The following is a 26,261-nucleotide window of genomic DNA, read 5'->3' as shown; positions in this document are numbered from 1 at the left end:
GTGAGAGGATGTTTATTTTTTGGCTGAGTTTACATGGGAGTATTTGAATGCTGCTTTGGTTTTTTCAGATGTGGACAAAGGCCTGCTGGAGCGCCTGGGGAAACTGAACAGCACACTGACCACTCAGTGGAATCGTCTGCAGAACATCAGGAACACCGTGGACAACACCGGAACCCAGGCCGACAAGGCCCGCAACCGGGTCCGAGACGCCGAGGACCTGATCGGCCGCGCCCGCGAGGAACTGGACAAGGCCAAGGAGGCCATCAGCAAACTGGTGGGTCATCCAGTAATGAATAAAAAAAAAAGTAACTAAGGATGCGTCCCGAATGTTACCCTATTCCCTATATAGTACACCACTTTTGCTTATAGGGCCCTGGTCAAAAGGAGTGAATTATATCGGGGAAAAGGATGCCATTTGGGACGAAACCTAAGACACTTGGAGGACTGATCGCATGATCTCACAGCCTTATCAAATTTGGATGTAGTATATTTTTATTGTTACTGTTCTTGTTGCATAAACCCTTAGTTCATGTTTGTTCCCGACCATAGCACACTGATGAATGCCTTCGTCCTGCATGAGAGAAACAACAGGAAGTTCATTGATTCCCTACTTTATTATTTATCTCCTCCAGGACATCAAAGCACCCTCAATCAGTGGAGATCCTAACAACATGACCCTTCTGGCAGAGGAGGCTCGCAATCTGGCCAACAAGTAAGGACTGTAGCTACAATGATGAAATAATTATGTTGTTCTCTGAAATGTATTGCTCCATACAATCCACCCTGGTTTCCTGGATATGCAATTCTTCTGAGTGGGAGGGGGGAAAGTGCACATGCCAAATAATAAACACCCTTATCACCACTTTTGATCTTATTATTTGATTATATTCTTGCGCTGCAAGAAACCAAAAGACAGCTTTCTGCTTCGTCTATGAAAAACAAATCCAATCCCTCTGTGTCCTCTGCAGACATAAAATGGACGCGGATCAAATTGAGAAGATCGCCAAGGATGCCAACGACACGTCCACCAAGGCTCTCAACCTGCTGACAAAGACTCTAGATGGCGAGGGCAAGACCAACCAAGACATTGATGAGCTCAACAGGAAGTATGTCACTGTCTGCAACAGCACTTTTCTGTGATTCCTCTCTCTCTCTCTCTCTCCTAAAACCGACAATTAAATCATTCCAACGTTCATCCTGTCCGGAAAATGTCTTATAAGCTAGTACAGGTTCAAATCCCGTCCTCAGTTTTATAATTGAACTATCATGTTCATCCACTCAGGTACAATGAGGCAAAGGATCTGGCCAAGAACCTGGAGAAACAGGCCAACAAGGTGCATGCTGAGGCAGAGGAGGCAGGCGACAAAGCCCTAAAGATCTACGCTAACCTGACAAGCCTGCCACCTTTCAACACCAAATCACTGGAGGTCAGTTACATGAAGTGACCGTAACCCTCTTTTAGGTGGAGACAGTGTCTCCATCCCAAACGGCACCCTATTCTCTATATAGTGCACTACTGGTCAAAAGTAGTGCACTAGAAATGGAATAAGGAGCCATTTGGGATGCAGACACTCATCAGGAATCATTTGAATTATTTTATGTATTAAACAAACCTTTGAAATATGTTCCTAGTCTGAGTGAGTGACAGGTTACTCTTCAGAGTCATTAAAAGGGTTAGAGTATCACAAGACATACATGTAAATGTAAAGGGCCGTCAGGACATTACTGAAGTAGTTTCAAAGTCTGGAAGGATAACTTATCTTGACATCCGATTATAGGACGAAGCGAGCAAGATCAAGAAGGAAGCATCTGACCTGGACAAGCTGATTGACAAGACCGAGAAAGAGTACAACGACTTGAGGGACGACCTGAGAGGGAAGGAGACTGAGGTCCGCAAGCTGCTGGAGAAGGGCAAGACGGAGCAGCAGGTAGGACAAGAGACCTTTACTTGGAGTTGCAAAAATTCCGATAACTTTCCCAAAATGTCCAGGTTTTCCAGAAATCCCGGTTGGAGGACTCCCAGATTTCCTGCTAATTCCCTCCTGATTCCAGGAATCTTCCAACCACGAGTTCTGGGAATTTTGGGAAGTCAACAGAATTTCGCAACCCTACTTTTATTTTATCTTTCTGGTGTCTATAAGCTTTGCTCTAAATAGATATGTCTCATGTAGAGCTTGTGATGGTTTCACCCCCTTTGAAATTGCTGGTGTGTGTCTCCATTTTAAGATGTAGCTTTAACATGCCTCATTAAACAAGGCATGAAATTGAAAATGATTTGCATATGTGACGAATTACGACAGCATTGATTGGCCTCCTCACTCGTTCAGCCACTAAATATAGCGATAATGAGCAAGCCATGAAGTCAAAATTATTCAAATTAATTGAGCTGTTTTTGTTGTCTGTGGGATGTGTCCCCAATGGCACCCTATTTCCTATAAACTGCACTACTTTTGACCAGAGCCCTATGGGGATTAGGGTGCCATTTGTTACACAATGGAACTAATGACTGTCTCTATCTGTCGCTGCAGACTGCCGATCAGTTGCTGGCTCGTGTCGATGCTGCCAAGGCGCTGGCTGAGGAGGCCGCCAAGAAGGGGAGGACCACCTACCAGGAGGCCCAAGACATTCTGGGAAATCTGAGAGGTACTTAGTAGCAGGACTGGTGGAGAGGCCAGGGAAATGCCCCTTTCTGCCTGATGGTAGAGAATTTATTCAGAATAGTGGGAGTGAAAACCATATCGAGACCACTATGCTTTAAACACTGTACATTTTGCCTCTCAGATGGATGTTAAAGAGAAAATACCATTGTTGTATAAAATATGGCTATAGTATTGAGAGATAATATATTTCATTTAGGTGTTTACTCAACCTTTCTTGTCATTGTCTTTGGTGCGTCCAACACAGACTTTGACAAGCGGGTGAATGACAACAAGACGGCAGCTGAGGACGCCATGAAGAGAATCCCAGAGATCAACGCTACCATCATCGCGGCCAATGAGAAGACCAAGCAGGCTGAGGGGGCGCTAGGCAACGCAGCTGCAGACGCCAAGGAGGCCAAGAACAAGGCAGAGGAGGCAGAAAAGATAGCCAGCGCTGTGCAGAAGGTACATAATATTACTGGTATATTGTTATATTATAGCTAGGTAATTTATGACCATTTATGCTACTGTCCTGAAATGACGTGGCCAAAATCAGTGGTGGCGTCTTGATATAAACGGTGTTTCTCAGTAGATTAACTGTTTTGAAAATCGATTATTTTTGTGGTCATCAAATGTGATGTTTCACATAGAATAATAAACCCACTTTCAAACTGTCAACATGCACTAAGCCCCCTCTGTCCCCCTCTCATCTGATGTATCAAAAAATAAACTATTCAACCGATAAGAAATGATGTACCTGCTTTCAAATTGTCAACATGCATTAATCCCCCTCTGTCTGTTCACCCCACAGGGTTCTGCTAAGACCAAGGCGGATGCGGAGAAAGCCTTTGAGGACACTATGATGCTGGATGGGGAGGTGAACGGCATGATGGACCAGCTGAGTGCAGCCGAGGCAGAGCTGGCCAAGAAGAAAGCTGAGGCCGACCAGGACATGATGATGGCTAGCATGGTGCGTGTCTGTCTGGTCGGCATCCCAAATGGCCCCCTATTCCCTGTGTAGTGCACTACATTTCACCAGGGCCCATAGGGCTCTCGTCAAAAGTAGTGCATCATATAGGGGAATAGGGTGCCATTTGGGATGCATGTTCTCTGTCTGGTGCTCTGTTGTTTAAATCCAATGATGTCATTAGATTCTCATAACCTTAGGAACCCAATACTTAGGAATTCCTAGAAGATCTCTTTGGGTTGGAAATCAGAGATCTCTGAGAATGTTTGTGCATAGAAGCCGTCTACGCAGAGCTTGAGTTGCTCAATGTTTGTAGTTCTTGTCAAAGTTGTTTAGAGAAAAAATAAACAATGAGGCTAAACATAAAGAAAAGGAAGTGGATGAACACTGCTGAGGGTTAAGGAAGTCAAGTGTTTTACAACTGTTTATGTTCGTTGTGGTTCTGGAATTCTGACTCTGACGTGTCAACTATGTTGTTTTGGTATTTCAGGCATCAGACAATGCGAAGGAAGCGGAGGACAACGCCCGCAAAGCCAAGAGTGCTGTCAGGACCGTTCTCAACACCATCAACGACCTGCTCAAGTCACTGGGTGAGTGAATGGTATTTGATTAAGCAAACTGCTTATTTTTGTGTAGGTAAGAATACAAGCAGGGATATAATTAAGTATTGTCATTTTATTTAATCATTGTTTCTGGCTTGTGCATTGTGTGTAACCAAACAATATTCCATCAGTCAGGGTTTTACTTGCACAAGTCAAAATGACTCTAGTCTTATGTCATTGAGCTTAAGCTTACACCTCCTCTGTCCCGGTTCAGGCAACATTGACAAGGTGGACCTGAGCAAGTTGGGCTTGATTGAGGGGTCGCTGAAGCAGGCCAAGGACAAAATGGCGAACAGCGACCTGGACCGCAAGCTGGCGGAGCTGAACGACGTGGCCAAGAGCCAGGAGGAGATGATCACCGACTACGACAGGCAGATCAGGGAGATCCGGTCTGACATCGCCAACCTCAACGACATCAAGGACACTTTACCCGACGGCTGCTTCAACACCCCATCCCTAGAGCGACCTTAACCCCCTCTCTCTCCACCACCTGTACCCTCCTTCCTCATATCCCGTCTGTACCGCTCATTCCCCATATCCCGCCTGTACCGCTCCTTCCCCATATCCCGCCTGTACCGCTCCTTCCTCATATCCCGCCTGTACCGCTCCTTCCCCATATCCCGCCTGTACCGCTCCTTCCTCATATCCCGCCTGTACCGCTCTTTCCCCATATCCCGCCTGTACCGCTCCTTCCTCATATCCCGCCTGTACCGCTCTTTCCCCATATCCCGCCTGTACCGCTCTTTCCCCATATCCCGCCTGTACCGCTCTTTCCCCATATCCCGCCTGTACCGCTCTTTCCCCATATCCCGCCTGTACCGCTCTTTCCCCATATCCCGCCTGTACCGCTCCTTCCCCATATCCCGCCTGTACCGCTCCTTCCCCATATCCCGCCTGTACCGCTCCTTCCCCATATCCCGCCTGTACCGCTCCTTCCCCATATCCCGCCTGTACCGCTCCTTCCCCATATCCCGCCTGTACCGCTCCTTCCCACGTCTAACACTCTGGCAGAATGCCACCTTTTTACCAAAACGGTTGAAATGTTTTCTTTTGTCTTCTTTTTTTTTCTACAAGAGAAGCTAAGTTTCATGGTTTTAAAGAAAGAGAAGAAGCAGCTTTGACATGCAGAAACGTGAAATGAACTAAAGGCAGTCGACAAAAAACGTGCATCCATTCTCCTTCGGTGCAGCAGGTTAGGAGTGGTGTGGCATACCTCGCTCCAGAGTAATGAAAACCCACATGACTGCACCACCTCCAGACTGTTCCTACACTTCTACGTGGAGGACCATTACACTGTCTTGTTTCATCACAACCTAAACCACCCCGACAGAGAAACAAGGAGAAATGTCCTCAGCCTTTTCGGTTGGGTCTATGTCATATGATATAGCATTTGTTTTATTTGATATGGTATCTAACAAGTTATCCTTACCCATCATTCTAGACCCAAGGGCATGCTGGGAATGGTTTGTCTGCGAGATATATTTTAGCTATAGGTATTGTGCAACTTCCATTACATATGTGCCATCCTTGGTGTTATCAACCATTTGTTTAAAAAACAAGCAGTGAAGGAATTCTCACAAGTTTATATATTTTGTTTGCCTTCATTCACTTCCAAAGCTACATGTCTTGCATGGAGAAAGTATTCCTGTTATTATTACACATTTTTACAGTATTCAACTCTACTGCACATTCTGCTCCATACCCACATTAAATAATACTGCAGTTTACTATAGAATACTACATTACTTAGTATAGAATTCTGTAGTAAACTGTAGTATACTATACTACACATTGCACTACAGCATTTCCCAAATTCTGTCCTCTGGACCCCAAGGTGTGCACATTTCGTTTTTTGCCCTGGCACTACACCGCTGATTCAAATAATCAACTCATCAAGGTTGGATTATTTGAATCGGCTGTGTAGTGCTAGGGCAAAAATACAAAAATGCACCTCTTGGAGTCCCCAGGACCGAGTTTGGGAAACGCTGCTGTAGTATATATCGATCATTGGTAGTACTTACTATAGAATGTTGTAGTATACTATAGTAAATACTACAGTATACTATAGACAAAAATACTACAGTAATGTCTGCAAAAACACTGCAGTAATTACTGTACTATATATATTACAGGATTTAATTTGCGTATACCCTGCCCATTCCCATATCCCAATTTGTGGCACCAATAAGTGACAAACCTACGTTTGGTATAGTATAGATTATATATTGTGTTCCCTACAGGTTATAAAAAGGAGCAGAAGCTCTGAACTCTCCGTTCAGACCTCAGTCCTACCGACCTACAGGTATGGTACATTTTCTTTTGTGTATTTTTTCCAGTAGGTTTCCTCAAGGATAACATGTCAAAGATAATAAAACAAGAACATTATAGTAAATACTACAGTTATTTCCGCAAAAACCCTACAGTAAATACTACACTCCACAAAAATACTACAGTAATTACTATAGTGTATATACTACAGTTTTTTTCTTACGACAGTGTTTACTGTGAACAGTAAATACTACAGTAAACTACAGTCATGTCGGCAAAACTACAGTAAATACTACAGTATTCACTGTATTTTGACACGACATTCACTTTTTTCACTACAGTATTTTTTCACTCCACTGAATACTACAGTAAAGTCTCCAAAAACACTACAGGGAATACTATAGTATTTAACAATAGTATACCTTAGTATTTTTTCATGTGGGCATGCACAACTGAAACGCTGTTAAATGAAACCAGCAAGTGGGTCTTTAAAATGGCTCTGATATTTTTGACATTTGAGACAGTCCTGTACCGCCCAGTCAAACAATATGGTTAAATATAATTGTATGTAAAAAAATATATATATATATATATATATTATTAACACTACAAATCTTGTGTTTTGTCTGATGTTTTTTCCTCCCTAAGCTGCTGCTTAAAACAGGTGTATTGCAAATCACATATTTTTAAGACAAAATTCTACACTATGCAACTTTGTACATTTTGCGTAGCAAGACTTTATCTGATACACTGGTGCTAATAATTATTTCAAATGTTATATTTTTGTGTGAATGTTTTTTATTATGATATAGAGTGAGGAAATATTATTTGTGTAAATATATGCTTAAATGATTCAGGGCTGGCTGATTGTTAAACCCAAGACCCAGCGGCCATCGTATAGGTTCTATCGCTAAAAAATCAACAAACCTCCACATAATATATAAATATATATGATAAGTTCTGTGGTATAATATGCTTGCTTGTGTACATGGCTCGGTGTTGTTGCCTTATAGCTCTGCCATTATTAATTTGTGTTTAATTATCAGTCACCAATTAATTGATGAATGCTTTTAAAACAAGAACCTTTATCCTTGACTGATAAATTCAGGACTGTGTAAGGGATGGCCCTAAAGAAGCCATCGGTCTACATTGAGCCTATCATTTCATTTTACTGAATTTAAATCCTTGACTCCAAGAAAATAAACTTGGTCACAAGTTGGTAGTTAACCATTTAGTGTTTTGTGCTTTAATATGTGGTCAATATTCACATCACTTAGTTCCTAACAAGGGCGTCACGTTTATCGCACACATTACGTTTCAGACAAACACTCTTTTCACACATTACATTGTCTCCTCACACGTTCGCTACTCGGTGTCCTCGCATTTCAGTAGAACAGCAGGGATTTTGTTGATGGGTCCAGAACATCAGCCAGCCACAATACAGTAAATGAATAGGTTATAACCTGGAAACCACTCATCCTTCCCATTCAACATCTCTCATCCTCAATACACTAATACTCACTCCTTTCCTTAGCCTGCCTTCTGTCATGTTATCTGTTGGATAGTTGTTAGCTAACCTTTTACCCACAATTTTATAGATGTGGCAGCGGCTAAAACGTTGTACTCTGCAGTGAACCATCTTTTGCCGTCTCGTAACCCTCCAGGCTACCACACTGCTGTGGAAGAATGTGCAGCACATACTGTTTGATGTATAAAACAGTATTTCTAATTTATAATGTCTCAAGTATTTGTATTATTTTGTTGCAGAAGATGATGATATGTATGTGTTGCACAATCTTGTTGTGGTCATTTGGCTATGGAGGGCATGTTCTGTTGTACAATATAATACAATGGCACCAATTCACTGCAACATTTCATTTGTGAGGACCTGAGAGAACCCTGTTTGTGACTCAATTGCCTGTAAATCCAATCGTAACATTTAAAATAATAAAAAAATTATTACAGGAATTGCTTCCGTTGACGTGTGATTGTATTAAATGTCATGCTGCCTCAGGGTTCTGTACGTTGTATTTGCTAACATATAACATTTCTTATTAATCTCTTATTTTATCTCTTAGTTTAATCTTGAGGATATTTAGTCTTTAGGACGTTCAGGAAAATATTTTTCAGTATTAGATATATGGTTGGTTTTTCTGCCTCGTGTAGTGATTGTGAAACACTGTTTTATAAATCATTATTTGATTATAATCTTGAAATTACTTTAAAATAAATGGAAGAGATTTCAGAAACTGGTATGCATTAAAATATGTACTTTGAATGAATTCCTATTGATGCCACAATGTTCCCTGTCTGTGCAGTGAAACATGCCAGTGTATTTGCATAAATAAGATGCAACCCTTATTTTCCGCTGCTGCATTCATGATCCCCTAAAATCCCCTTGTTCACTCTCCAAATGAGTTTAGCAACCAAGTCTTGACTGCACATTGAATTGACACAATCAGAAATGTCTATTGAACTGCTAAAAAATGTCTATTGAAATGTATTTTTTTTTTGTGTGTACATGTTTTCCTTTAGAATTATTTCTGTGCATGCAGGAGGGGCCCTAACAAATCACCGCTCCTGTGTGTTTGTGTATATGTGCCGAGGGTGTGGTGTTGACAGTGCCCTGTGCTAGCGGGAAGGGTGCGGCTTTTAGGGCGCGTGTGTGTGTGACTAGTGCACACCTCAGTCGGTCTGATCACCGTGTCAGAGCATGACACTATAAGGGTGTGGCAGCCATTTTCAAACAGTACAAAACTCATAGCCCTTAGGCACCTTTTTTCCCTTATCAGGAATGTACTCATCGCTGAAGGATGTGTCTTTCTGTTTGTCTGGCTACACGTCTGATTCCAAGGGTGTGGCTATAGAATGTTAAAAGGTACATTCCATGAATCTGTACAGTATTTAAATCATGGAAACTTGTTCAAATGAGGCATAGGAAAAATATCTGATATATTGAACAGGTGACTAGAAAAGTTGCCTTGTGAACTGAACAAATATGATAACGTGTATGAGGTGTGAAATTCAGATTTTCAAGCTTTGTCTGTTCTTTCACCTGTAACTGACTTGTGTCCCTTTTTATGGTGCTCTTATGCTTCCCATGGTGTTCCCCACCCAAAGCCGAACAATACCGTCCATACGTTCAAACACGAAGTGGGTGACTCATTCTTGTTCTGGATTGGTAAATAACTGCCAACCCTTGAGGAGATGGAAAAAAGTATTATTACTACGGTGAATGTTCTATCCAAAGTGCTGTTGCTCAGGAACAAATTTACGTTTCCAAATAAACAGACTTAAGTGATGTTGGCAGATGATAGATATTGGATTGAACAATTTCCAGGCTGCGTGTAAAATAGGTCTTCTGACCTCAATGGGACTTCCTGGAATAAATTAAAGGTTTATATAAATAAGGGGGGGGGGTGTTGCACATGGTTTAGCTTGATTTACATTTTAGTCATTTACTTACAGTAGTGAATACATTTCATACATTTTTTTTTTTCGTACTTGATTTAAGCAATCAAGTTGAAAACCATCGCACACATTGATGAAACTTACAGCTTCAACTGTTTGCTTGTGCCTCATCTTCGATTTTTACGGTGTTCTAGGCTACTCCGTTGTAATCATCAGCAAAACAATAACAAACCCTTTAAAGGAAATGGCAACAACTACCTATGTCAGGTCTTTTGGTTTGAGGTTTTGGTTTTCATATTTTTTCTATTGTGGGGTGTTCTCTTAGTTTTGCACTGTAGACATATTGCATATTATTTGTAATTACGCTTTTGATGAGAAGGTGAAAATACACAAGCATAATCCAGTTGTATTCACTATTCTAGTAACACACCATTAGGATACATATTTCTGTTTAACTTTGTTTTCTATTTAAAGTCTTCACTTATTCATGTAACATATGGGAATTAGATCTTCTAGATTCACATTTTGAAATGTTCCTTCAAGTATGTCTAGTGAATTGTGAAGCGGATGTAAACATTTCTGTAAAGATCCTGAGTGAGTGACTGGCTATTTCCTGCTGCATCAAACAACACTTCTCTTTATTCATGTCTTGACAATGTCCATAGTAGTGATACAGAACCAGACATTTCCTGTGAGAGTGGGCACAGCCACTGTATGTCCTCTGAATCACACGTGAGTAACCTTCCAGCTGTGAGACTGTCCTCGACATGCCACAGCCTGCCACGGGGAGGTGTTAAAAGAGGCTCACCTGGGGATGTTGAGCAGAAACATCAGGTGTAGCCAGCCTGATCAGCCTGTTAGTTTGATTGTACTTATATGAGAATTTTGATCTGCTTAATTCCCATTCGATTTTCTGTGACCATGAAGAGCAGTTGGATATTTCTGTGTGGACTTTATCTTTGTACCTGGTCGTCTATCCAAGGAACCTACAGATATGGAGGATGTGAGTGTCTACTAACTTTTTACCTAATGAATAATATCAAAATCCTAAATTATTGTGGTTATGTCTGCATATATAATCAGCCTTCAGCATTTTAAAATTGGTTGTTGCATTTGAATTGGGGACATGAATTTAGAATGATTTGACTTCTTTAACACTCGGCGGTTAGGAGGTAGCCGACAGAACACAATTTTAGATAATTGGGCTACCTACAGCAGTTGGGTTCCTGTAAATCTGTATTTGTGTATTCTGGCTTTAGCTAAAGTGGATATAAAAATGACAATTTTGATCTAAGGATATTTACCACAGGTATGCTTTTAGGGGAAAGGGGGTTTATGATTTTAAGAAACATGATTGTACTACAGAGTTACGTAGACTATAGTAAAATAGTAGTATAGTCTATGAAGGTCTCAGTAGATCTTGATGTTAAATTGGATATGTTTACTTGTGGTACTCTTAGCAAAGATGATAAATCCTCAACACTTTCCTTACTGTGTGGTGCGCTGGTAAATATGTACAAAGTGTCTTCGCCATGCGCGCATACAATTTACATATGGGTGGTCCCGGAAATCGAACCCACTATCCTGGTGTTGGAAGCACTATGCTCTACCAACGGAGCCACAGAGGACCACGTGATAAATTGCTAGATTTTTTTTAACCTTTGGACAACCATACTGACCTGGAAGGCCTGAATCACTGCATTATTGATGGGTCTTCCCCCAAATGGCAGCCTATTCCTTAGATAGTGCACTACTCTGAGTCCCACACAGTAGTGCACTATATAGAAACAGGGTGCCATTTGTGACACAGACAATAACTCATGTCTCCTCTTAGGGCATGACGACTTGATGTTCTGAGCTCTGTACCTTTCTATATTACCCCATCGACAAAAACAGCTACAAGCTGCAGCCTGTCATCACAGGAACTCCTCTGAATGATCATTTAGTGTGTGAAAGGATAATTTGATATCCTCAGGCTAATTTATGCTTGGGAAAATGGTCATCAAAAAACTGATGACGGACAGTATGTGTTGGCTATGATTGTACAAACCATTACCATAGCAAACAGACAGACATTTGCTTGATTGCAAACATTGTGTTGCCCACGGTGGGTGTGCTTGATATCAGAGTGAGTATCTTTCGTCTCTCATCGCTTGGGAATGAGGTATTATGAGATCTGGGTCTGCTGACAGTGGTTTAAACTTCACACCACTGTGAGAAAAGACAGGCTGTGCAACTCCCAACCCCTCCTTACATTGTATAAAGATGGTAGCCTACATAATTATACATTTTTTTCCTGTGTTGACTGTCAAAGGACTATACTTAACTCTTCATGGTCAAGAAGATTTGTGAGGGGAAGACTGTTTATCCCATAGCCTGAACAAATACACCCAAATTAATGTTTTATGATTTTAGAAAAGGTTAGATCTCTATCTAAAACACAGTTTTCACTTCACAAATGTCCCAATATTGTATATTTCACCTCTGTAGCAGACATCTGTGAATGCAGTGGAAAGTCACGTTATTGCTTGCATGACTCTGGGGGCCTCCATTGTGTGGACTGCCAAGACAACACTGAGGGAAGGCATTGTGAGAGGTGCAAGGAGGGATTCTACCACCAGAGGGCAGGAGACAGTTGTCTGCCGTGTAACTGCAGCCCTATAGGTGAGTGAACAGAACAGGACTGAGCAAGAAATGATAACCATACCTGGGCCCGTATTCAGAAGCGTCTCCAAATATGAGTTCTGATCTAGGGACAGTTTAGCCTTTTAGATCATAATGAGTAAAATGACACAGGTAGAGGGACCTGATACTAGATCAGTAGTCCTTCTCTGAGACTCAGTGAATACAGCTCCTGGTGTATTTGATAATGGTTTCCCAGATGTCCAGGTGGTGAGGTGATGTGTGGTGTTTCTTCCAGGTTCTGTAGGCGCCCACTGTGACAGTAGAGGACGCTGCAGCTGTAGAGCGGGAACACAGGGGGAGAAATGTGACCGATGTCAGAATGGAACACCTATCAGCTCAAATGGCTGTGCTGCTAATGGGTACGACTTTTTATCCCCACTTTGTATTCCCTTCACTAAACCTTAATGTTGAGCTGTGGATTAGATGGATGACTAACTATTAAATGTGATCATGTATTTCTTGTGCAGTGGCCAGCTCACTGACAACTCAGTGACAGCTCAATCTCTACCTTGCTTTTGCTATGGACACTCGACTGAGTGCTCCACAGCCAAGGGATACTCAGTTCACACAATCACTTCAACCTTCGACGATGGTAAGTTTACACCCATTCACCTGATCAGAACATAAACAGCAGTAATATATACACTAGTTCATTTGGTATTGTATCAGTAGGTTAAATGTCTGCCAATCTTCTGTTTTTCAGGGCCAGAGGGGTGGCGAGCTGCCACAGTTCACGGTGTGACCCCGTCTCAAGTCCACTTCCGCTGGTCCCCCACTCATCATGACATTGAGGTCATCTCCAAAGACATCCTGCCTGTTTACCTCTATGCCCCTGGTGAGAGCTGCTTTCTCTGCTCCCTGCTCTTAATATTGATCCCTTACTGCCTTACTTAGGAGGAACCCTAAAGAGTGCACTACTTTTGACCATAGGGCTCTGGTCAAAAGTAGTGCACTATATTGAAAATAGTGTGCCATTTGGACGCATCCTATGCTTTTTCCCGGCAAAAAAACAAATGGTGCAGGTATGAAAGTATGCAATAATTATAGTGAGTACTGGATGTGTTACACCACACGCCGCACCATACAGTCACCATTCACCTATTAATAATCTGGTTTTCTGTCTTATTTTGTGATGGCTAGACTCTTACCTGGGCAACCAGGAGCTGAGCTACGGTCAGAACCTGTCCTTCTCCCTGAGGCTGGACCGAGGGGTTCGCCATCCGTCCATGGCTGATGTGGTGCTGGAGGGATCTGGGCTGAGCGTGGCAGCTTCCCTGGGAGACCTGCAGACCATCGTTCCCAGTGGACAGAAGATTACCTACACATTCAGGTTGGAATCAGCCAGAGCACTGTGCTAGACAGATAAGCTTGATTTTAGCGTTAGGCAAAATGTAAAGTTATAAACTTTTTTTAAACTACTGTTCCCTGAAGGAAGGAAACAAGATACAACATATAGCTATGGGGTCTCGCGAGAGCGATAGCGTATCCCCGTAGCTATGGGTTGTACCAAGTGTACTGACAGTCTCAGGGCAGGTACAAACATAATTTGATCTGCGGGAGATAGGTATGCAGGTGTGGTGGATAGTGAGATGGATGCCAAAGACATAACAACTGAGAAACATTAGAGACGATTTCACATCGTGGATGTGAAGGGGTCACTGTTTATCTCACACAGCTGAATGTAAAAGCTTAATAACAGTTAGTAAGCCAAAGGGTCATCTGCTTGTCTGATTCAAATTAATTACAATTAAGTGGAAAATGGCTAGTTGCCAAGCAGCTTATCCCTAAATGGCCAAATCCAATCCTGTCTAATACAGCAAACTGTACCATACCAGGACTGGGGTCAATTCGAGTTGAAGGCAGTCATTTCCGGAAGTTATTTCAATTAAACAAAAACAAAAAATAGTAAAATGTTTTAAATAAATAGTTTATGCTTCTCAGTTTATTGAGAAGTCATTGACCATACACCACATTATTGTGACCAATATAGTAGCCTAATGCACACTGTTTTTTGTTTTGTTTCCATATTTATTCTGATATTCATTATATCTACATAATAATTGCAGGAATAATTTCACAGTAGCAAGGACAAGGTGGTGTAAAGTGTGAATGTGAAACACATAACTATAATACTCATGTTTCCTCAGGCTTTATGAATCTGTGCACATCTTAGGTAAACATGCTGTGTCTTTCATTCTCAGACTGGATGAGCAACAAGGCAGTGAATGGAGGCCCCGCCTTTCATCTTTCCAGTTTCAAACACTCCTCCACAATCTGACTGACATTAAAATCCGTGGGACATTTGGAGAAAATGGTAAGTACTTATTTTTGTATCACTCAGACTATAAGATTGGTTACTGTGTACATCAACAGATCCTTGGTGTTACTTCTTCTCCTGAATATGTTGTTAATAAGTACTTTGGAACAGTTATAAATCTAGTTTATTTTTTAAATATTAATTTTTTTTATGTAATCTTTCTAAATAAGTTATCAAAAATGACAGTAGTACACATCCTCATCACATTGCCTTGTCTTCATCTTTTGTCAGTCACTCAATAAAAAGCCTTACTGTCCTCTAGGGCGTGGTTACCTTGACGACGTGCACATGGAGTCTGCCCGTCGAGGTGCCGGGTCCCCAGCTGCATGGGTACAGAAATGTAGCTGCCCAGTGGGATATGAGGGCCAGTTCTGTGAGAAGTGTGCTGCAGGGCTATAAAAGAAGTTCCCCAAGCAAAGGTCCATACAGCTCCTGTGAGCCCTGCAGCTGTAGAGGTGGAAGCTGTGACTCTGAAACAGGTTGGTGACATTTGAACTTTGTCCAAGTGTTACTGTATGTTTGTCTTAATAGATTTTGTTATTTTGTTGTTAATGATGAGATTTGGAACAAACCTCCTTTTGCAATATGCACTTCCCTGGATAAGTTATAGTTATAGACATGTTCAAATCAATTATTGAAATATAATGTTCATTCGTTGTGAAAATGAATTTGAACATGCCCAAAAGTGATATGTGATGTTGTGTTGTTTTTCCACAGGAGACTGTTACTCTGCAGATGAGACCCCTGGTCGCCAGACCTGCCCGCCAGGGTATTATAATGACCCTGCCCAGCCACAGTCTTGTCTGAAGTGTACCTGTCCCAATGGAGGTGCCTGCTCCGTGAGCCCATATTCCCTGGAGGTCAAGTGTGACCTCTGTCCACCTGGCACCACTGGTGAGTCACAGTCACAAATGGCATCCTATTCCCTATATTGTCCACTTGGGTCCTGGTCAAAAGTAGTGCACTATATAGGGATTAGGGTACTATTTGGGACACAGCCACTGTCACAGACCATGTCTGTTAGATGGGATAGACTATTAGGGCATTGATCTTTTAATGTCAGCTATTTGCATATTATATATACACTGTATATATAGTACCAGTCAAAAGTTTGGAAACACCTACTCATTCCAAAATAGGCAACTCTGGGTCTTCATTTCCTATGGCGGTCCTCATGAGAGCCAGTTTCATCATAGCGCTTGATGGTTTTTGCAACTGCGCTTGAAGAAACTTTCAAGGTTCTTGAAATGTTCCTCATTGACTGACCTTCATGTCTTAAAGTAATGATTTACTGTCGTTTCTCTTTGCTTATTTGAGCTGTTCTAGCCATGATATGGACTTGGTATTTTACCAAATAGGGCTATCTTCTTTATACCACCCCTACCTTGTCACAACACAACTGATTGGCTCAAATGCATTAAGAAGGAAAGAAAGCTGTCATCATGGCAAAGGGTGGCTGAAGAAACTGAATTTGAACAATCTCAAATATAAAATATATTTTGATTTGTTTAACACTTTTTTGGATACTCCATGATTCCATATGTGTTATTTCATAGTTTTGATGTCGTCACTATTATTCTACAATGTAGAAACCCTTGAATGAGTGGGTGTGTCCAAACTTTTGACTGGCTGTGTGTGTGTGTGTGTGTGTGTGTGTGTGTGTGTGTGTGTGTGTGTGTGTGTGTGTGTGTGTAAGTAAATGTGTGTGTGTGTGTGTGTGTGTGTGTTTGTGTGTGTAAGTAAATGTGTGTGTGTGTGTGTATATCTGTGTATGTGTATCTGTATGTATCTGTATGTGTGTGTGTATATGTGTATATCTGTATGTATCTGTATGTGTGTGTGTATATGTGTATATCTGTGTGTGTGTGTGTATCTGTATGTGTGTATGTACTGTGAGGGAAAAAAGTATTTGAACCCCTGCTGATTTTGTACCTTTGCCCACTGACAAAGTAATGATCAGTCTATAATTGTAATGGTAGGTTTATTTGAACAGTGAGAGACAGAATAACAACAAACAAATCCAGTAAAACGCATGTCAAAAATGTTATAAATTGATTTGCATTTTAATGAGGGAAATAAGTATTTGACCCCCTCTCGATCAGAAAGATTTCTGGCTCCCAGGTGTCTTTATACAGGTAACGAGCTGAGATTAGGAGCACACTCTTAAAGGGAGTGCTCCTAACCGCAGCTTGTTACCTGTAAAAAGACACCTGTCCACAGAAGCAATCAATTAATCAGATTCCAAACTCTCCACCATGGCCAAGACCAAAGAGCTCTCTAAGGATGTCAGGGACAAGATTGTAGACCTACACAAGGCTGGAATGGACTACAAGACTATCGCCAAGCAGCTTGGTGAGAACGTGACAACCGTTGGTGCGATTATTCGCAAATGGAAGAAACACAAAACAACTGTCAATCTCCCTCGGCCTGGGGCTCCATGCAAGATCTCACCTCGTGGAGTTGCAATGATCATGAGAACGGTGAGGAATCAGCCCAGAACTACACGGGAGGATCTTGTCAATGATCTCAAGGCAGCTGGGACCATAGTCACCAAGAAAACAATTGGTAACACACTACGCCGTGAAGGACTGAAATCCTGCAGCGCCCGCAAGGTCCCCCTGCTCAAGAAAGCACATATACATGCCCGTCTGAAGTTTGCCAATGAACATCTGAATGATTCAGAGGACAACTGGGTGAAAGTGTTGTGGTCAGATGAGACCAAAATGGAGCTCTTTGGCATCAACTCAACTCGCCGTGTTTGGAGGAGGAGCAATTCTGCCTATGACCCCAAGAACACCATCCCCACCGTCAAACATGGAGGTGGAAACATTATGCTTTGGGGGTGTTTTTCTGCTAAGGGGACAGGACAAGTTCACCGCATCAAAGGGACGATGGACGGGGCCATGTACCATCAAATCTTGGGTGAGAACATCCTTCCCTCAGCCAGGGCATTGAAAATGGGTCGTGGCTGGGTATTCCAGTATGACAATGACCCAAAACACACGGCCAAGGCAACAAAGGAGTGGCTCAAGAAGAAGCACATTAAGGTCCTGGAGTGGCCTAGCCAGTCTCCAGACATTAATCCCATAGAAAATCTGTGGAGGGAGCTGAAGGTTCGAGTTGCCAAACGTCAGCCTCAAAACCTTAATGACTTGGAGAAGATCTGCAAAGAGGAGTGGAACAAAATCCCTCCTGAGATGTTTGCAAACCTGGTGGCCAAGTACAAGAAACGTCTGACCTCTATGATTGCCAACAAGGGTTTTGCCACCAGGTACTATGTCATGTTTTGCAGAGGGGTCAAATACTTATTTCCCTCATTAAAATGCAAATCATTTTTGACATGTGTTTTTCTGGATTTTTTTGTTGTTATTCTGTCTCTCACTGTACAAATAAACCTACCATTAAAATTATAGACTGATCATTTCTTTGTACGTGGGGAAACGTACAAAATCAGCAGGGGATCAAATACTTTTTTCCCCCACTGTATGTATGTATGTATGTATGTATGTATGTATGTATGTATGTATGTATGTATGTATGTATGTATGTATGTATGTATGTATGTATGTATGTATGTGTGTGTGTGTGTATAGGGGGAATGTGTGTGTGTGTGTGTGTGTATATACATACACACGTATATATGAGGGAGGAGTAGAGATTAAGTGTGTATCATTTTTTTTTATTTTCCCATTTTCCCATTTTATTTTGGTTTATTTTCCCATTGTACCTACCTCGTCCTCCCTCCTCACTCTCAACAGGCTCACGTTGCCACACCTGCCAGGATGGTTTCTATGGTGATCCCTTGGGTGAAGATGGCATCCAGAGGCCATGTCGGCGCTGCCAGTGCAACGGGCACATGGACCCAAACACCGTCCGTAGCTGTGACCCACAGACAGGGGAGTGCCTGCAATGCCTAAAGCATACCACTGGCCTTTTCTGTGAGAGGTGTCTGGAGGGCTATCACCACAGCATGCCATCAGAGGCATGCAAACGTAAGGACAGCACCTTGTTCGCTCCCCATATCCAGCTCTTTCACACTTAGACACGTGACATATAGCTCCTCCTTTAGATTCCAACAGTTAAATATTGTCTACAATTTTATATACATTTTAACAATTGTTTTCATTTTGCGTTGTAGCTTGTGGCTGCAATTCTCAGGGCTCTCTGCACAACAAATGCAGTGACCAGGGCCAGTGTTCTTGCAGAGAAGGCTTTGAGGGTCTGAAGTGCCAGCGTTCCGCATGTCCCTCCTGCTTCAACCTTGTCAAGACTGAGGTAAAGCCCACTGGGATTATTTGATCAATGCCTCATATTTCCATTGAGGTCAAACATGTCACAGTGCTCTCTCCAATGATTAAATGGCAGCACAGTGTTCATCCCTAATGGCACCCTATTCCCTATATACAGGCCTTGGGAATAGGATGCCATTTGAGACGCAGACACAATAACTGGACCAGAAATTAGGGTACAGGCTGTAATTTTTGTCCTGGCTCACCCCGTCGCTAATTCAACATCCTTATACAGTAGCCTAGTGGGTTAACGAAGGAATAGTTGGAATTTTGTTACGAAAGGAAGAGGTTTACAGAGTTGTGATCTTGCATCTGTATTTCTTACAAGATTCCTCTCAGTAAATGTTTCCCCTGGGAGGGGAAAGTACCTGCCAGATAAATGGAAGAGTTGTGTTGGTGTGCAAACGCCACGTAATCTGGAGCTGCTGGCATTGCGTCCCAAATGGCACCCTATTCCATATATAGTGCACTACTTTTGACCAGAACCCTACTAAATAGGGAATAGGATGACATTTGGGGTGCCACCTATCCTCAGGATTTAGTGTGGGAGGAGGAATTACAAGGAGCAGCACTATGTGACTCATTGAAACACAACAGTTAACCTATGAAGTTATTTCATTATCATAACGAATACCTTGCAGGGTTTGAATTTACTGCTCCATCTCACACTTGCTTCTAATTACACATTCTGAATGTACTATATTGTCCTACAGTATTAGTAATGCAGAGGTGTGTGTGTGTGTGTGTGTATATATATATATATATATAATTATCATTTTTTGCCAACCTTTAATTAATGTCACTAACCCAGACCCAATTATTTTGTGAATGCTGGCCTCCAGCCAGCGAACTTTTTGAGGACCTCCTAAAAACACGCCACTTCAATACAGCTATGACCGGAAGTGACTTTTCGTAGCATGTTAGGAAAGCATTTTTCCTAACCCTAGCCCTTTTTCTAACCTTAACCTAATTCTCCTAACCTGCTAAGTTAATTCTCCTAACCTGCTGCTTAAGTTATCCTAACGAAAAAGTCACTTCGGGTCGTAGCTGTATCAAAGTGGTGTGTTATTAGGGAATGTCATATTTTTGTCTATCACCAGAGATTAACCCCACCAGAGATTAAGCTCTTTTTAAAGCTTTCCTATCCCGTTGGTTCATGTGTTGCAGATCGAGGGGTATAGTCGTAAACTATGGGAGATAGAAACTCTGTTTACGGGCATGGAGAGTGGCAGTCTGCCAGTTAACGACGCCCAGATGGAGAAAGCCATCAGAACAGCAGAGGACATAGTCACAGACCTGCAGAGAAATGCACAGACACTCTCTGGTAAGTCATTCATAACTGGTTATACAACGTAGATACTACATAGTGTCAGAGGATCACTCATTTGCTAATGAATCAACATATATTAAAACAATTCAGGATGGTTATCAGGCATCTGAAACATGGTGGAGCAATGTCCATGCACTGTATCTCTGTCATACCCCAATGTATCACACTCAGTTTGTGAAGCAATTGGTTTAGAAAGTGCGAGGCAGATCTCATGTTGGTGGGTTTTTTTTCTTCTATTGAATAGAATCAGAGAAAGACTTACAGGCCCGGCTCTCAGACATCAGTGCAACCCAGCTGAGTGAAGGCAGAGACATCCAGGCAATCTCCAACACCATTGACAACATCAAGTTGCAGGACCAGAAGTACCAACGACAGGTATCTGATGTCCAGACACTCATCAGCGATGTGCGGCGCAAACTAGAAGAGGCAAGATTCAACATCAAACAAGCTGTGAGTAATACAGTAGTACAGTAGTATTCTACTTTTGTCACTGATGTCATTGTCATCAAATAAGGAGAGAGTAAAGGGCAGATGAATATATCCAAATGTATGCTTGTTAATAATTCGTTTCATTAGTGTTTACCTTCCACCCCCATGTTAGGAATTCCCCTTAGGTGATGCAGAGGCGGGCACGGACACCCTCTCTTCTCTGGTTCAGAGAGCAACAGACCTGGCTGAGAAGTTAGTACTGCACCCCTCCATGTCACATTCATACAGACTGCAAAATCCCATGTTAGAAAATGACTTGTGGTGCTATGAATGACTATGTTGTGACTGTTTATTAGACATCAGAGCAAATCGGGGACAGTGGAGAAGACAGCAAACGGTGCCCTTGCAAAGTCAGAGAAGTCCCTGGCACTCATGAGATCGGTCATGACAGGGGAAAACAAGATCAAGGAGCTTATCAGTGATCTCAAAACCAAGTAAGAAACTCATGTCTTTATACAATACCCATGATCTGTGAAAATACAGTAGACGATATATCCTCTACTAACAGCCATGTAATGATCTGCATAATAACATAGTTGATGAACCGTTGTTGTTAGATTGATGAGAGTAACCCTTCGATTTTTCTCTGGACAGGTATGATGAGAACTCAGCCCAGGTGAAGGCCATGGAGAGCCTGGCCACTCGCCTGAGCAGCTCTGCCCGAGATGAGAGCAGGATGGCAACTGACACTCTGGAGCAGATAGCCTCCCTGGAGCCGGGAATCCCTCGTCCTCTCAAGGTACTGAGCAGAACAGGCCTCTCATCAGGCTCAATTCTCTCTGGTCTCTATTTGGTGACTACTCTCAGGTCAAGTCTTCTGAGATACCTTAATCATAATAAGCATACATTGATAGTTAGTGTCTGGGTCCTGGAAATGAAGGAGATAAAAATACATTCAATTTCAACACCTTTCACCATGAACAACTATTGGCAGCTGAACCTGTCTCAAGGCATGTCTGTAAAGCTAGATCTCTAAATCGTTTCCTTGCTAAGCTACCTTTAAACACAACAAAGCAATTAATGATCAAGAACATGAGTCAGCAAAAAATGCATGGGGGGACGACCTAATTAAAACCTGGCTGGTGAGGAATCTAGGGCAGTTCTCCACAGATTTGTGAGCATATGTAATTACACTTGCACAACACACCGAGTCTGACTGAGCTTTTTCTGGCAGAAGGACATTGACAGTGTGTTGGCTAAATTGGATGGCCTGAGAGAACGGGTGGAGAAGAACCTAACAGTGTACAAGGCACTGCAAGAGGACACCCAGGAGGACAAGGCCGCAGTAGAGGATCTCCTAGCCCAGGGGAAGGCAGCTCAACAGGTACACTAGAAGCCTTTCACTATTCACTTGTCATCATTTAGACATCTTTCTGTGTAGGATTGGTAGTATATAAAATAGTATTACTTATATTCCAACTTCAAAGGTTTCTGAGAACTGTTTTCATGCAACCTCTGAAATTCACTGTTAGATTATCCAACTGAACTATTTCAAGTGTCGCTAATGACTTCACTAAACCTTATGAATGGTAATAACTGACACAATGTTGATTGTTGGTGTTTCTCTCCGACAGAAATTTGACCAGCTCCTTGACAGAGCAAATGATGCGAAGGCTGACACAGAACTGGCCCTGAAGGATATCACGGATAATATTGATGGGGTGGATAATGTACTGGAGATGCTAAGAGGTATGAAAAGCCTTTCATATTTCTATAGGTCTTATTCCCACTACAGCACAGTATAAATATGAATAAACTATCAGCCTTATATCTGACAAGGCTGGCCCACATATTAGAAAAGCACAGTCACATAGCAACTGTAATTATATCTCAGAGCTTTTACTCTGAGTGTACGAAACATTAAGGACACCTGTTCTTTCCATGATATAGACTGACCAGGTGAATCCAGTTAAAAGCTATGATCCCTTATGGATGACACTTGTTAAATCCACTTCAACCAGTGTAGATGAAGGGGAGAAGACAGGTTAAAAAATTATTTTTAAGCCTTGAGACGATTGAGACATGGATTGTGCATGTGTGCCATTCAGAGAGTGAATGGGCAAGACAAAAGATTTAAGTGCCTTTGAACGGGTTACGGTAGTAGGTGCCAGGTCAAGTGCACCAGTTTGTGTCAAAAACTACAACGCTGCTGGGTTTTTTCACGCCCAACACTTTCCCAAGTGTATTAAGAATGGTCCACCACCCAAACGACATCCAGCCAATTTGACACAACTGTGGGAAGCATTTGAGTCAACATGGGCCAGCATCCCTGTGGAACGCTTTTGACACCTTGTAGAGTCCATGCCCCTACAAATTGGGGCTGTTCTGAGGGCAAAAGTGGGTGCACCTCAATATTAGGAAGGTGTCCTTTATTTTTGTACTCACTGTATTTCTTAGTTTAGTTAATTATGATTTACTACAGCACTACCGGCAGTTACAGTAGGTGAAAATTTGTCATTAAAATATTTTTACTTTTCACCAAATACAATGATTCTCTCATCTAGAAAGCATTTAACATATTTATGACATAATATCTGCGACATAGCAGGGTAAATATATTTAAAACTGTATTACTCAAAAAACCATTGTAAATAATCATACACTATTCCTTGCTATGAATGTTCTCCAAGCTGCACTCTACCGGCGATGCAATAGTGCTCCCCTAAAGTCGCGATAAGCCCAGTCATTCTGGACGGATGCTAATGACTGTTTAGTCAAAATTACTATTACAATTGCCTGGAAATACGATGACATTGCTAAAGTAGTCAAATGTTTACTAGGAAACAACATTGCTAGCAATATCATGTTGTCAAATTTAATTTAGAAAGATGGCAATGTTGTCATTAACTAGCAAAGTTTGTAAAAAAAATACCTAGCAATGCTAACGTTAGTTAGCTAAAATCCTCCCCTCAATCTTAGCTAACTAGCGGTATCTGTACTGCGTCTAAAGTCAATCTGGTGACATCAAAAAGTTGTCGAGCCTTCCCTGTAGCTCAGTTGGTAGAGCATGGTGTTTGCAACACCAGGGTTGTGGGTTCGATTCCCACGGGGGGCCAGCACAGAAAAAAAAAATGTATGAAATTGTATGAAATGTATGCATTCACTACTGTAAGTCGCTCTGGATAAGAGCGTCTGCTAAATGACAAAAATGTAAATGTAAAAAAATGTAAAATGTCCTTATAATTGTTTGCCTCCTTTTGAACGGCATTGTATTTCCAAGCCACTGTAATGCACTTTTGCTGAAGTCTCCATCAGCACTCATTGACAATGCATTGAGTAGAATTCTCAGTTAGGCATCAGTCCAAAACGAACGTTGAAAACAATATTGTGACGAAACATGCAACCCATGAATAGACACGCGTGCCAGAAATCACTGATGCTTATGTCTGAGTCTCTTGTATTCTGCAGGGTTTGATGGCCAGATCAACAAGAACAAGGCATTGGCCGACGAGGCCATAAAGAAGCTCCCTGGCATCAACGCCACCATTCATCAAGCTGTTGGCAACAACTCAGAGACCCTATTCATCATAGGCAGTGTGTCTGGAGACTACAATGATGCACTGGACACTGTCAGCAGCCTGGAATCTGTGGTCTCTCGACTGGAGGTACCTTAACAGACCCCTTCCTTTCAATAGAAATATCCAACTGGGGTTCATATGCTAATCCACAGCTTGTGCCTTTAGCTAGAAGCTCTAGAAGGAGAATGTCAGTTGGGAAAAACAATGAGGTTAATGTCTCGAGTCACTTATGCTTATGAGTCGATTTGATTCCAGACATGGCCTATTCACAACCAAAATACTAACATTTTAGGCTATCAGGCGTGATTCCAAATGTATTTTACCAAGCATGCATGAAAACTTCGAGATGAGCTCATTTGACTGTTTGGTGATCTCAACAGGGAATGTCCGGCTCTTTACCAGTTCCTCCTGCTGATCTGTTGAAGGACGCCACCAAGCTGAACGAGGATGTGCAGGGTCTGCAGAAGCAGGCAGTGGCCACTGTGGCCAAAGTGGCAGCAGAGAGGGCTAACGCTGAGATACAGAAACGCAGAGCTGCAGAGGTCCGTTTCAGTGCGATGCTCTCAGACATGACATGTTAAACCTAAACAAACCTGGGTCAATGTAAAGGATTGACGTGAAACACTCCAGTACACCACTGCAGCACACACAAATGGTTCTTAAAATAAATATATTTTTCCCAACTAAAGGTCTGTAATGCTTTGTAATGTACTTTCCTCCTCAGGCTTCAATGGGAGCAACTGGTGCTTACAACAATGCCAAGCACACCAGAGACGCTGTGGGAGAAACACTCCTGGTCATCAATAACCTTCTGAGCATGATCGGTATGTTCCACTAACAACTACAAACCGCTAACTCGCACCAAACAAAATCACTTGTTTTTTTGTCTTATTGCTGCACCATCCCATCTTCATATGACCACTGTTTTATGACATTATTATGATGTTTGTTGGTGCTGACAATTGGTACTCTCCTAAAGGTAAACCTGGCAGTGTGGACGAGGAGAGGCTAGGGGAGTTGGAGCAGTCCATCACCAGCGCTCGTGGCCAGGTCAACCTACAGCTCCAGCCTCGACTGCAGGACCTGGAAGAGAAGGAGGCCAGCCAGAGGACCAGGTTGACTGGCCTCAACCTAGATATTGATATGATCCTAGACGACATCAGGAACTTGGAGGACATACACTCGAACATCCCTAACGGCTGCTTCAACTCCCCACCTATTGAGAGACCTTAATCCCCACCTATTGAGAGATCTAAGTTTACGTCCCAAATGGAACCCTTTTCCATATATAATGCCCAACTTTTTACCAGGGCCCATAAGACTAGTCAAAGAATAGTGCACTATATAGGGAATAGGGTTCCATTTGGGACTCAAATGTATAGGGAATAAGGTGCCATTTGGGACACAAATTTAGTGTCTGAATGTAACATGGTATTATGTAAGAGAAAAGGAGTGTTTATTTAACTAAATGTATGTATAGCTGCCTGCAACAACAAAAAAATCTGTGAAATGTTCAAACACGAGGAGCAATATTTTGTCAATGGTAATGCGATATTTTCAGTGATCTAGTAAGTGTTAAAAACAATGTATTTTCTGTTGTATTCTGTCAAATAAACTTCAATATTTATTCCTTAACAACACAAACCAGGTGCTACTAAAAGCAACACACACAATTCATGACAATTAATGTGGATGTGTTTCACGTGAGAAAAAAGCTATATCCTTTTGCTTTTCAACTGAGGGAAT

At 42.0% G+C, this 26,261-nt stretch overlaps 2 protein-coding genes across 2 annotated transcripts in view; both read left to right on the top strand.

Annotated features, from left to right (window-relative positions):
• The window catches only part of LOC106599430 (laminin subunit gamma-1), a 75,774-nt gene extending 67,330 nt beyond the window's left edge, over positions 1–8,444 (top strand). The window contains exons 19-28 of the mRNA XM_014190665.2: positions 69–274; positions 633–712; positions 969–1,106; positions 1,283–1,427; positions 1,779–1,928; positions 2,529–2,643; positions 2,905–3,104; positions 3,451–3,609; positions 4,097–4,196; positions 4,423–8,444. Coding sequence (XP_014046140.2) covers positions 69–274; positions 633–712; positions 969–1,106; positions 1,283–1,427; positions 1,779–1,928; positions 2,529–2,643; positions 2,905–3,104; positions 3,451–3,609; positions 4,097–4,196; positions 4,423–4,679 — 1,550 coding nt within the window. The 3' untranslated portion in view covers positions 4,680–8,444. The remainder of the gene's footprint in view (positions 1–68; positions 275–632; positions 713–968; positions 1,107–1,282; positions 1,428–1,778; positions 1,929–2,528; positions 2,644–2,904; positions 3,105–3,450; positions 3,610–4,096; positions 4,197–4,422) is intronic.
• A 2,165-nt stretch (positions 8,445–10,609) lies between these two features.
• Positions 10,610–26,159, top strand: LOC106599435 (laminin subunit gamma-2). The gene is given in 23 exon segments (XM_014190671.2): positions 10,610–10,890; positions 12,378–12,551; positions 12,808–12,931; positions 13,040–13,164; positions 13,276–13,407; positions 13,713–13,902; positions 14,774–14,886; positions 15,152–15,279; positions 15,281–15,368; positions 15,607–15,783; positions 18,648–18,881; positions 19,028–19,164; positions 20,346–20,502; positions 20,753–20,958; positions 21,110–21,189; positions 21,294–21,431; positions 21,592–21,736; positions 22,172–22,321; positions 22,572–22,686; positions 24,406–24,602; positions 24,896–25,057; positions 25,240–25,339; positions 25,495–26,159. Coding segments are annotated over 23 exon segments (3,453 nt in total). The 5' UTR covers positions 10,610–10,763; the 3' UTR covers positions 25,749–26,159.
• Positions 26,160–26,261: the final 102 nt, after the last annotated feature.

This window comes from Salmo salar, chromosome ssa03, assembly GCF_905237065.1.
Source record: "Salmo salar chromosome ssa03, Ssal_v3.1, whole genome shotgun sequence".
Lineage (NCBI taxonomy): Eukaryota > Metazoa > Chordata > Actinopteri > Salmoniformes > Salmonidae > Salmo > Salmo salar.
This window is presented reverse-complemented; position numbering and strand designations above follow the sequence as displayed.